Here is a 14,136-nt window from a genome sequence, read left to right as displayed (position 1 = left end):
TATTTCAATGCTATTTATATCTAATAGGAGCCCCTGATGGTGCAGTGGGTAAACCACTGAGTTTCTGAACTTGTTCATATCTGGGGAGCTGAGTGAGCTCCCGCTATTGGTCCCAGTTTCTGCTAACCTAGCCATTCAAAAACATGCAAATGTGAGTAGATCAATAGATACTGCTCCAGCGAGAAGGTAACAGTGCTCCATGCAGTCATGCCAGCCACATGACCTAGGAGGTGTCTACGGACAATACCGGCTCTTCAGCTTAGAAATGGAGATGAGCACCAGCCTCCAGAGTCGGACATGACTAGACTTAACGTCAAGGGAAACTTTTACCTTTACTATTTATATTGAATCCTGCTTTAATGTTTGTATATTTATATAATTTAAATGGCTATGCTGATGCTTTTTTGTTAAGCCACTTTGAATCCCCATCGGGGGAGATGAAGCAGGGTATAAATGAATATAATAATAAGGTTGGCAACCACTGTACAGTCCCCACAGGGCCTGTAGCCAGGGCAATGTGTTATAACTGAAAGACTGCAAATGCTCCCTCTATCCCCCTTCAGAGCCACTTAGTGGATCGACATTTACTATTAGCTGACCCTGCTAATAGTCTGCTTTTAATTTGTTTTTATTATAGCATGTTTTTAACTTGTTCTTTTATCTGACTTTTATGGGAACTGCGATTCCCCTTTTTGGGCACCTGTGCCCATTTCTATATATTCTGGTCATAGACGGTAATAAATTGCTGAGCTGAACACTGTACAAGAGCAATGAGACAAAACAAGACCCAATCCACATCCCGGATACATATGGAGTACAGCTGGAATCATCAACTGAACTGGAACTTCAGAATATGAAGTCAAACGGTACAATTTCTCTGCCCCACATTTCAGTTGCACCAAAAGTGAGGCTGACACAATCCTAATCATACCAAGAGTCCTGTGACAGGCCTCAGGGACGAGAATTCATGCAAGAAAGGAGTGGTGATGGAATCCAGAAGGATATCATGGACATAAAAGCAAGCTGTTTGATCCCTCATTATGATTCAACTCACATTCCAGGATAAGTGATGGCAAACTATTCCTTGCCTATGAAATTCATGTGTTCTCAAGCCAACTGCCTATATGAAAGCACACACATACACACTTCTAGGAACACACTTCCATGAGACCCGTCTGACTTCTGAACTTTCATTGTCCGTACAAAAAAAGACCATATGGCTTAGTTTAAAAAAAAAATCAACAAATGACATAGCAGATTTCAAAGTTAAAACGTGTCCCATGGTCAGTACTTTCTTAGGATGCAGCTTTGCAGTAAGATGCTTCTCAGTTTTACAAAAACAAGAACGATGAAAAAAACCCCATTGAACTATAGTTGACCAAGTTTTATAAGAAGGAGAATCACTGAAAAATGTATTTAGGAAAACATAAAACAATTTAATGCCAAATTATGCCGTTGTATAAAGACAGACTTATGGCTCTTCTTGGGTAATTTAAATTATGGGTTTGAAAGAGGAAATAAATATGTAACACTTCGCTTGGAAGTTATCTTCAATATCTTGGGAGTTGACTTCAAGATATTCAAGGTAACTCCCAAGGTTCTTTTGTTTAATTTGGCTTTTTTCCAAACCCAAACTTTGTCCACGAAGAATTACAAGTCTGGACTTAGTTCTATGTTATTGCTACATAATATCTTGGCTGAGATATTTTACAACACTATGATAACAACAAACGACTATCAAACCGGCAAAAAGAGATGTACTTCTATAATCTCTCTCTTCTCCTTTTGTTCTTTTAAGTAACAGGATTTTGTTTAACCCAAACTAGAAAACAAGGAGCCACCGGTGGCGCAGTGTGTTAAACGCTGAGCTGCTGAACTTGCAGACTGAAAGGTCGCAGGTTTGAATCCGGGGAGCGGAGTGAGCGCCCGCTGTTAGCTCCAGCTTCTGCCAATCTAGCAGTTCGAAAACATGCAAATGTGAGTAGATCAATAGGTACCACTTCAGCAGGAAGGTAACAGCGCTCCATGCAGTCATGCCGGCCACATGACCTTGGAGGTATCTATGGACAATGCCAGCTCTTCAGCTTAGAAATGGAGATGAGCACTAACTCCCAGAGTCGGACACGAATGGACTTAACGTCAGGGGAAACCTTTACCTTTAAACTAGAAAACTAAGTTAATGTTGCTTCGAACCAATATCAAATTGAAAGTCGAGACATTACTGTATATACAGTAACCTAACCCTAACCCTAAGTCAACCTCATGTATGAGTCAAGAACAGGCTTGGTACCGTAATCAAAATTATGGATTTTACCAAAACCTTTTGATAAGTTGAGGGTAAATTTAAGGGCATAAGAAATCTTCCTCTCCTTTTAAAAATGCATAAAGGAAACATACTTAGAATTAAAGAGAAGGCAAGGATCTTTATTTTCAAGGGTTAAAACTGGGGTGTGAATAAATTGCATTGCTTATTTTAAACCTATACAAACCTATATAAACAAATGATAGGAAACACAACAAAGAATGGCTGCTTTCTTTTCCCATTGCCTACTACAGGATACAGGTCAGCCTGCACCATGTCACGGTTCACCGATATGATACATTCTCAAGACACCACAGGGTTTTTATATGCTCATTAGAGGGATAATTATTTATAATATTTTATATCAATGAAGTACTGATGCACCAATACACTTCAGTTGCAGCTTTTTACTTTTTGGTTTATTTTATAATAGCCCCATTCTCGAGGTGTTGCCAATGCTATATTGCACTTTGCCCATTTCAACTGTGAAATTACCTTCCCCATTTTGGCACATGTTGCACTTTGCCTGGGTTCTATGAATTAGTCTCCAGTGTTAATATTGTATGTTTTATGTTGATTTTAACGATTATTTTTACTGTAATTGATGTTTTTATTGGATAACTGTTTTATTGCTGTGTTTTGATATTTGATTGTTTTATCGGGCAAGGCCCCATGTAAGCCGCCCCGAGTCCCTTCGGGGAGATGGGGCGGGGTATAAAAATAAAGTTATTATTATTATTATTAGTTCTACCTATCGATTTTTTAAAAAAATATTGTGTCACAAGCTACTTGAGAACATACTGCAAGTTGCTTCTGGTGTGAGAGAATTGGCTGTCTACAAAGACGTTGCCCAGGGGATGCCCAGATGTGTTACCATCCTGCTGGGAAGCTTCTTTCATGTCCCTGCAAGCTAGAGCTGACAGATGGTAGCTCACGCCATCTCACAGATTCCAACCAGCAACCTTCAGGTTAGCAGTCCAGCCGGCACAAGCTTTTAACCCCTTGCGCCACTGCGGTTCATTACCTATCAATAGCTAGCTACCTTACAATGTGAGCACCAATAGTTGCTAATTTGTTTTGTAAATAGTATTTCTTTAAGTATGTAAGAACACAACGAACATGATGAATAGCTGCTTTTGGTATCTTTTTACTGAAATGAAGTGAGTTAGAAATAGCAATTACATTTTGAAAAAAACTGTTTTGAAAGTTTAATTGTGCGGTACTTACTTTGAAAATAATAGTTATACTCCAGAAACTTTGTTTTTATGGCTGCCACAAACTATGTTGCCTTGGTTGAGACTCAATAAGATATTCTTTTAAAAACTATAACAAAATGTGTGGCAGGTTGTCTCACAACAACGTTTTTTTCAGTTTAATAAGCCTTTTCCATGTTTTTATGGTAGAACCAATTAGGAAGTGACGATTATATCCCAGGAACAAAAAACGTGTTACATAGTGTAATGATAAAATCCGTAATACACCAGCTGATTCACCATAACAAGTGTTACTGAATTTAGCATGTTTTTTTCCAGGATTCCAAAAAAAAGGATATACCACACCACGGTGTCAAAAGGACAAGATATAAGCACTAAGACAGGGTTTAAGGTAAATACTTGTTCTCGCTCAGCTTAATGTATTTCATCAGAAGAAAGTACTTAAACATAATCTGAAAACCATCAGTGATAACCCCTGTCAATAGCCTACATAAGATAAAATGTCACAGCAGTTATTAGTAGTAACTGCAGTGACACTTCCATGGCAAATATAATCTCAGTAATAAAGGAATAACACCTGTGGGCCTCATTAACAAAGGTCATTTATCACAGCTCTTTTTCCAGTGAATTAACTCTTGTAATTAAAGGCGTTAATTTTCACCTTTGAAAGTTAAAATTATATATGTGTGTTACTGTGAGTTTTCTGGGCTGTATGGCCATGTTCCAGAAGCATTCTCTCCTGACATTTCGCCCACATCTACGGCAGGCATCCTCAGAGGTTGTGAGGTATATGGAAACTAAAGAACAACACTCTGTAAAAAAAAAGGGGATAACCAAAGTGAATCTAAAGTTGAACAAAAACGGTTTCATAACCCCTTTGGTATTGATGTTGGAGTGTGGTCCCTGGTCAAAAAAAGGTTGGGAACCACTGCTCTAAGATGACAGGGTTATATTGGAGATAAAAAAAAAATCTTTTGTGGCCTATCCCGAACCTACACAATGAGCCAAGAAAAGAACATAATTAATAATTGATTTGAACCATCCAGCTGGCTGAGACAAAGACCCTGGATTTCTCCTTCACCTTCTCTCTGGGACATTCTGCAATATATTATGAAATAACATTCAAGAGGACACGGCCAGTTAATTTGTTGTGATGACAAGGACATGGAGAAGGAAGGGATGTGCTAAACTTTCCATTGTTTAGATGATAAATGGCAGATAACTACATTTCAAACCAGAGAGTAAAATTTAATATGCTTAAGACCAATCTCCTCAATTTAAATGCCTCTAAATTACTTAAAGTGATCATGACAGAATTTTTATAAGACTTACTAGTTAGAAATTCTGCAGTTTGGCTAGAATTATCTTACCAATTAACACTACGTAACAAAATACATTTAAAATCTGTTCCTGGTTGAAATGTGTTGTTTCCTGCTTAACTGTTCGGTACTTACTTTGAAAGTATTTGTTATACTCCATAAACTTTGTTTTTGTGGCTGCCATAAACTATGTTGAATTGCTTGAGATTGTGAGATGTTCATTGAAAAACTATAGCAAAAGCCGCCCTGTAAGTTGCTCTGAAACTGTAAACCGCTCTGAGTCCCCTTCGGAGTGAGAAGGGTAGGTACGTAAATAAATGTGCTGCAGGGTGTTTTTGCAGTTTTTGCAGTTTAATAAACTTTTCCCATGTTTTTATGATATAACCAATTTCATATGTTAAGGATTAATGCTCTAATTCAATATGACTGTGTGCATATCTTAAACAGATTTAATGAAGGGTTGTTGTATGTTTTCCGGGCTGTATGGCCATGTTCCAGAAGTAGTCTCTCCTGACATTTCGCCCACATCTATGGCAGGCATCCTCAGAGGTTGTGAGGTATTGAGAAACTAAGCAAGGAAGGTTTATATATATCTGTGGAAAGTCCAGGGTGAGAGAACTCTTGTCAGTTGGAGGCCAGTGTGAATGTTGTAGTTAATCACCTTAATTAGCATTGAATAGCTTCCTCTTTCCACAGATATATAAAAACCTTCCTTGCTTAGTTTCTCCATACCTCACAACCTCTGAGGATGCCTGCCATAGATGTAGGCGAAACGTCAGGAGAGAATACTTCTGGAACATGGCCATACAGTCTGGAAAACATACAACAACCCTGTGATCCCAGCCATGAAAGCCTTCGACAACAGGTTTAATGAAATCTAAGCACTTCCATTTAATGAAATCTAAGCACTTCCATTTAATGAAATCTAAGCACTTCCATTTAATGAAATCTAAGCACTTCCGTGAGATGTTGTACTGAAAAAGGGTCTTACAGTCCTAATGAGATAGACATTTTGCAATCTTAATCTGGGCACACATCCCAAAAGTGAACTTTTGTGATCTTTCAAATTTGGTCCTATCCTGGAGGCTAACAATCTCTGTGAAAGGATCAACATGTTTGAACTTGATGATCAGATGTTGTTGTTTTTTTCAAAGTCTTCCTTATTTGCTGAAGCTGTAACCTGGGTCCAAGAGAGAGGTTAAAGAGCACAGAGGATTGCATAATGCTATGGACACTAAAGAGGCCCTATGTTTGCGCATTTCTGTTTACAACTTGAGAAACTGCAGATCCTTCACCTTTCAGTACTAGCACATGCTCTCAGCATTTCTGATAAATATATATGAAGATGACCCAGCTGTTCCCAGTGTTATTCTTGCAACAGTTCTGGATTCACTCATGATGCATCCCTGGAATAAGAAGTGTTTTGCGTACCTACCTCAACAGCACAGGACTTGTCACATTGGCTGGGATCTTCCCCAGCCAGTAGGCCAATGTGGGAACGCGGTGTCCTCCTTCCCAAGTAGTCTGCTTAGCAGAGCTCCCATCTGTGAAATGTAAACAGAGAAAACACTTTGAAGAGGCACATCTGCCAGAACTTTTTCATTTCAGTCACAACTGTTTCCCCCAAAAAATCCAAAACGTAAGAGCTAAGATTGCAAAAAAGAATCATTTGGAACCAGCAAGTTACGTCCTCTTTTTGAAAAGAACAAGAAGTCCACTAGGGGATGTGAAGTGGCACACACACAAACAGTTAGAGTGGCACACACACAAACAGTATACAAAGAGTGGCACACATTAGAGTGGCACACACACAAACAGTATACAAAGAGAGAGAAACAGCACAGCAAATCTCGCAACGTCATCGAGTCCCAGATTTACATTTTTTTAAGGCTGACAACACAAGACAAGGCTATTCACTGTTTAATATGGGGTATTTTTAGCTTTTCTGATATGTTGGGACTTTCTGAAGATTGCAAATCATTACAAAAAGCTTGCATAGGACACCATGTAGCTAATAATCTTAGGTCTGGGTTCAATTCTTCATGAACTGGATGAACGGAAAGGCCTACTTTCCTCTTTGTAAAGGACCTTTCTTCAGGGGCAGATGGGAAAGCACCAAAGGCAAATTTTTCTCTCTATAAGGAAGCTGTTATATTTGATCATGTCCACAGAATCCTACTGGAATCAATACTTCTTGGCAAGCAGGCGTAGCTCAAAACATGTTGTTGCATCTGGAAATTCTCTCTGTAGGAGCTTGTGGTGGAAGAAAATACTAGGGAGAAGGACTTTGTTGGTTGACAGAAATGATGTGGTAATTGTTGCTGCTGTTGCTGAATTAGGGAAAAGTTGATGAAACAAAATGTCTATTGCAGGAGAACAGGTTCCTCATAGAGATGGCAACAGAGAAGTCTATGAGGCAAGTAATACTAGAACTTCTTAGTAACCATGAAGATACATTCACTGATTTTTGGAAAAAAAGTTTTGGGGTAAACTCCATGATCTTCTCATGTGTCTGCATAAAGAGTTAATATTTAAACAGCCTTTTTCACAACTGGGGCATCTATGATTTTCTTCTTTCTAAAGTCGCATGTGCAGGACATGAGACAGGCAGGAAATGTCTCTTCATTGATTTCAAGCCGCTTTAGTTCTGCTTACCCTGCTGTGCCTCAGGGCCCAAGTGGAGATGGGTGTGCCTATGTTTTTGTTTGTACTACAAGATTTGAAAATGTTCAGCACATGAAGATATTACACCCAAAACTGCGGAAACATTTATGTAAGCCTACACCTGGTTGGGCTGCCTTGTTTAAAAATAATCCCTCCTGCTGGCACAGCTGTGAATTCCCCTTACAGTGCTTGCTGACATTGGGACCAAAACTCTCAGAATCCCCCACCTATGCTTGGAACAACTACATACTCAGCAATCCTGGCCTTGCCTGTGATATGGAAGTTAATAACTAAGGAAAGAAGATGGGTTGGGACTTAGGAGGCTGTACACCACTGAATATTAGTCACTTTTATGGCATATACCATTTCAGTTATCTCCAATACAAGACTTGGGATGGTTTTCTCTAACTGTTTTAGTCCCTTTCTGAGAATTCTGAGACAGATACCACCAACATTAACCAGACCTAAATACCTATCAGAATCTCAACTGGTCCACATCTTATATTTCCTCATCACTATAATTCATTTGTTTTATAGTTCTCAACAATCTTTCTGTCTCTCTCCAGATCAAGGCTTCTTACACTTTTTCCACTAGAGACATTTTTACATGACCCGAGGTATATAGTTATATAAAATAGGTATAAAAATCAAACATTAATTATAATAAATCAGCATTTGCAAGGCTTGCTAAACAGACTATGTTCCCTTTTTGTGGCAAAACACCTGAAGCATTTTGACAGAGTCCACTGTAACCACTACATTTACTTGCTCAAAAATTTGTGTAATGGGTGGAGTTCAGAAACCTTTTATGTTTGCCAAATGTTTTATGACCCCAACATTGGGCTAAGGGGAGAGGATGCACAGTTTTTAAAAGTTGTGTTTGGATAACATAAAAACACATTTTAATTCTTAGTATTTCCACTAAAGCAACCAGGATCCTATTTAGTGATTACTTTGTCACCCCTTTCCACCTTTTGCCATCCTGCATCCTTACCAAACCAAAATGCCCATACTTAAGTAAAACAAGCCATCAAATGTAGTGCACACTGCAATTTTGAAAGCACCCATTGCAAAAAAAAAGAAAAGAAAAAGGATTTGTCATCAAATGCAATGCAATGATGCAAGCATAGCGAGGCAGGGAGGCAGATAGCATGAATAAGATCATTTGGAAAGCCACACCATTTCATCAGGCTCGAGGCTGACAAAACCATGTGCAGTCCCCAACTGGCTTTATTCACAAGTCCTTCAAAACTGAGGGAGAGGTTTTGAAGGCCTAATGAATGAAGCCTGTTGAGAATAGCACAGGACTGAGCTTTTTTTGGGGGGTGGGGTGGGGTGGAGTGGGGGAGAGACACACAGACTGCTTCCTGGGAATGCATGGCCTAGTTCTGGTCCTGAGGAGGTGGTGAGAGTCATGTTTCCTGCTCCTCTGACCAAAGAGGCCACAGACGGGAACATTCCCTCTGGGTCTTTTCATGCAGGTAGGTTAGGTTTGTGATTCTAACATGCCACTTAATCTGTCAGAAGCCTCAACCTCAAATACTAGCAGAGCGTTAATATACAGCCCAAGGTTCAAACCAATAGTCCAACAGAGGTGCAAACATTAATAGGATAACACAATAGAGAAGCCAGATGTCCATTCCAGGGCCATAAACCAGAGTGTCCAGAGTACAAGGTTGAATCAGGATCCATAAGATGAGATCCAAAGGTAAGTCCAGTATTCAGGAATACAAGACAACAAGTGTCCAAGATCGTAACTTCCAGCAGCCAGCAACAAGGTGCCACTCTTGAGTGCCTAAAATCCTGTTAAACTGTTGCTGGTTCTCTTCTCTGCTAATCCCAAGGACTTGAGCAGCTGAGACTTCTCTCTTCATAAATCTACAAACTCTTTTTCAGCCTGTTTGCTTTGCTCACCTGCCCTGAGATGGGTCCACCTCTTGTATGGGGAAGCCATGGTCTACTGCAGGCATGGTCTATTGCAGGCTGCATAGAAGTAGCTTCTTCTATGGTGCAGCTTCATAGCTAGGCTGAAGGGGCTGCTGGGCACTGCTGGGATCCAGTTCGACACCTGAGCCTTCCACTAGCATCTTCTAAACGTGGCCTTCCAAGGTGTCCATGACTTGAGGAAATATGGTAAATTTCCCATGCTGAAGGACAAATTCTACTGGTGCAGGTTTGGAGACAGACCAAGACACGTCCTTTTAATCCATCTGAACAGAGATAAATAAGCTGTTGCTTTCTTTTGTGGTTCAGTTGGCTGGTTTGTGTTAGCAAAAGAACTAAAAGAACTTTGCAAAAGAGCTAATATGAAAATGGCCTGCTGACTACCTTTCATATGGCAATGCCCTTAAATCCGTAGCATACTAAAAATGCACCAAACCTAATGAAGACTTTTTCTGGGCAAATTTCTTTGCTGAAGGTCACATTAATATACTTAATACAGATACCCATGACATTTAATTCAATAATCAAAATGTTATGCAAGCATTCTGTTGCATCAAATTACAAAGGCCATGGCATCTGAGGAAAATATGACAGCAACAGAAATGGAATGTGCCCTTGTAAGGAAGGAAGGGAGAAAGAGAGAAAACAAAAACAAACCAAATACACAACTTAGAAGCCCAAAATGGAAAATTACAAATGAAGGAGGATAACAATAAATTCATTCAATATGTTTTTTTCTAGAGACTTGTAGAGAAGAATCACTAGCTTATACATATATTGAATGCTGTTCTGAAATAGGCAGGTTTATGCAACTGCTATCTAATACGAAATTCATTGCAAAGGTTCTTTGTTTCCTATCCACCAGAAGAAATTAATACACTATGCAATTTCAAGAGGTTAAAAGACATAAGGAACAACATCTGCCAGCATGCCTCAACATTGGCTATGCTGGCTAGGATTTGTCTTCAGCCCAACAACATCTGGGAGGCAACACATTTCCCACCCTAGCAAGAGAATGAGATAATTACTATCAGCCCAAGACTTGGTCAGGCTGTAACTCTCATCAGGTTCAGATCGGACCAGCTGTAACTCCCCATTACAACCAGATCTTATAGGGTACAACTGCTATCAGCCCTAGATCTGCCCAGTGTTGAACTCCCATTAGTGGTGGAACTGGGTGGCTGGAAGATGAAGGTCCTAACTGGTCAGATGGTTCAGTCTTTTTATTGGGGTGTCACTCTCATCATCTTCAGGTTGTGTAGTAAAAGGCTGGTAAGTAGTGTGAGCTGTCTGATTGGTTAGGAGAAGAAGGATGTGTTTGGTCATGGTGGGACTCATGTGACTGTCTGGATAACTCCCCTTATCTCCTGTCAATTCCCCCTCCCCCCCCCCCCCAAAATACCCCTACCAATATTTTCAATTGGCCATGATGGGTATGTGTGCCAGGTTTGGTCCAGATCCAACATCAGTGGGATTCACATGGCTCTCCAAATATGGATGGACTACAACTCCCATTATCCTCGGTTAATCTCTCCTCCCTCCGAAACTCTGCCAATATTTAGTCATGATGGGTATATGTGCCATATTTGGTCCAGGTTCATCAAGCCATCTAGGAGCCATCCCAAAACTTACATGAATACATACATAAATACATACATGCACAGATCCATAGATGATGCATACCTACATAGATACATGCCTAAAAAGATACATATCTACATGAATCCATAGTTACATTGATCCATACCTACATAGACACCTGGACAACTAGACACCTAGACTAAGTAGATACTTACTTAGTATCTAGATACTAAGTAGATTGTCTCATCCTTCTCTGTAACTAGAAATCATGTGTACATTGGATATTTGTAGACACCCTGACTTAGTTACTTAGGCACTTTACTTAAAAACTAAAGTAACGAACATAATGACGTAACTTAAGTATCTTAAGTGCATACATGCATAGATACATAGATGATGCATAGATAAATATACGATGAACATCTACATACCTTCTTAAGTATCTCAAGTATCTTGGATTCCTGAGACACATGGTTCCTGGGTTTCTTGGATACCTGGTGGACACTATAATTCACATTACCCCCACATCTGGTAAGATGGAATTTCCGACAGCCTCAGATCTGTCCTGTTTGGGACCACATTAGCCCTAGATTAGAGTTGCTGAAAGTTCAAGGTCTGCTGGGTTATGTGGTGATATGGTTCCTTGGATCCTTTGTTCCTTAGTTCCTTGGATACTAGGAAACTCAGTTACTTACTTATTTACTTAAGACACTTTAAAACTCACTAAGTAACTTAAATATCTTAAGTACATAACACATAGATACATACATTATGCATATCTACATACCTCCTTAAGTATCTTTAAATTATCTTAGCAAGTAACCCAGTTTTGAAGGAATAAAGGATCAAAGGAATCATGTAACCAAGGAACCATGTAACCCAGCAGACCCAATTTCAAGCCACCCATATCTAGGTCTAACAGAGTTCAAGACAGGACAGATCTAAGGCTGTCAGAAATTCGACCACACCAGATCTGGGGGTGATGGGAGTTAGAGCCAGACAATCTTGAACCTGATGAGTGTTACAGCCTGACCAGGTCTTGGGCTGATAGGAGTTCCACCCAAAGTATCAAATCAAGCCAGGAACCAAAGATACTTTAGACAGTTACTTTATTTAAAAATACAACTGAAGTTACTATATATTATAATATTATATTATATTATAATATAATATATATAATATTACCATATATTGATACAGTACAATATAGTAATTTATTACCAGTATTGTACTATGCTAATAATATATTATTGTATGTAAATTTAATTTGTAAGCCGCTCTGAGTCCCCTTCAGGGTGAGAAGGGTGGCATATAAATGTAGCAAATAAATAAATAAATAATACTAAGTAACATAAGTCACTTAAGCAACTTAAGTATCTTAAGTGTATTGTTAACTGGAGCCAGTTACAGGGAGAGGACAACTCCTCTGTTTAAGCAGCTCCACAGGCTGCCATTAAGTTTCCGGTCTCAATTCAAGGTGCAGGTGCTTACCTATAAAGCCCTAAATGGTTCGGGACTGGCCTATCTTCGTGACCGCATCTTCCCCTACGAACCTGTGCGATCTCTATGATCTTCCGGGGAGGCCCTTCTCTTGCTTCCTCCCCCTTCGCAAATGTGGTTGGTGGGAACACGGGAGAGGGCCTTCTCTGCGGTGGCTCCCCGGCTCTGGAAGTCCCTCCCCAGGGAGATTAGGTTAGCTGCGACCCTTACTGTATTCTGGAAGTAATTAAAAACATGGCTGTTCCGTTGTGCTTTTGAGTAGACAAGTCCGTTATAACCTGGCCCATATCCACATTGAAACTTGCCCGGTCACTTTATAGTTTGATTTCCGTTCAGATTTATCTTCCCTGCTTGTCGTGTCTATTTGATGTATATTCTATTCTGTAATAATGTAAAAATAACTCCCTTCATCAGTTTGATTATCGCCCAGACTGTTGTCCTATATTGGACCTTTTAACGCCTCGGATGATTGCTTAATATTTTAGTTGTGTCTATTTTAAATCATGACTTGTTAATTTGTTTTTAAAATGCATTGTATGATGTCTTAACTGTTGATTTTATGATATTATATGATTATATAGGGCTTGCCCCCGTGTGAGCCGCTCCAAGTCCCCGTTGGAGAGATGGAGGCGGCATATAAAAATAAAACTATTATTATTATTATTATTATTATTATTATTATTATTATTATTATTATTATTTTATGATACAGCAAACAAGATAGATATGCTGGATTTCGTATCACAAAATCACAAGTCGAACACTTCCCAAGCATTTAGGACTGTGTGATGTATTTTCGGATGATGCACGCAGATCCCAGTAGGGTGGCCTTTTGCAGTTGGCAGATTGTAATTTTGTCAATATCTATTGTTTCCAAATGCCGGCTGAGATCTTTTGGCATGGCACCCAGTGTGCCCATCACCACTGGGACCACCTGCACTGGTTTCTGCCAGAATCTTTGAAGTTCAATCTTGAGGTCCTGATAGAGTTTTTCCTGTTGTTTTTCGTCAATGCGACTGTCACTTGGAATGGCAACATCAATGATCCAAACCTTTTTCTTTTCCACAACTGTGATGTCTGGTGTGTTGGGTTCCAGAACTTTGTCAGTCTGGATTCGGAAGTCCCACAGTATCTTTGACAGCTCATTTTCCAATACTTTTGTAGGTTTGTGATCCCATCAGTTCTTTACTGCTGGCAGGTGATACTTGAGGCACTTATTATTATTGCTGCTGTTGTTGTTGTTATACATACACAGATGATGCATACCTACATCCCTTCCTAAAGTATCTTGGGTTCCTGGGATACTAGAATACCTAGTTCCTGGGAAATTGGCTTCCTCAGAAATTGGGCTGCATGGTTACATGAAACCTTGGTTCTTTGGATATTGAGATTTTGTGCAAGAAGCAAAATGTGTGTCCTTTGAACCATCGGAAAGGCAAGGTGTCACTATCTCAGTCCCCCATAGAGACAATTTCAGAGTATTTGAGAATTCCAGAAAAGGAATGTTCAACCTGTATTACTATTGGGAATGATTTGAGCAGCAACCTTAAGCACACTCCCTTAAGGGAGTTAGTCTCCAATGGAAATTATACTAATTTTTTTCTGAGTAAAA

At 39.6% G+C, this 14,136-nt stretch overlaps 1 protein-coding gene across 4 annotated transcripts in view; it reads right to left on the bottom strand.

Moving 5' to 3' along the window:
* The window catches only part of arsg (arylsulfatase G), a 154,947-nt gene that overhangs the window by 60,475 nt on the left and 80,336 nt on the right, over positions 1 to 14,136 (bottom strand). For all 4 annotated transcript variants that reach the window (XM_062971160.1, XM_062971161.1, XM_062971163.1 and 1 more), the window contains exon 9: positions 6,271 to 6,379. In XM_062971160.1, the coding sequence (XP_062827230.1) occupies positions 6,271 to 6,379 (109 nt within the window). The remainder of the gene's footprint in view (positions 1 to 6,270; positions 6,380 to 14,136) is intronic.

The sequence above is a fragment of the Anolis carolinensis genome, chromosome 2, assembly GCF_035594765.1.
Source record: "Anolis carolinensis isolate JA03-04 chromosome 2, rAnoCar3.1.pri, whole genome shotgun sequence".
Classification (NCBI taxonomy): Eukaryota; Metazoa; Chordata; class Lepidosauria; order Squamata; family Dactyloidae; genus Anolis; species Anolis carolinensis.
The sequence above is the reverse complement of the archived record's forward strand: the minus strand, read 5'-3'. Positions and strand labels throughout refer to the sequence as shown.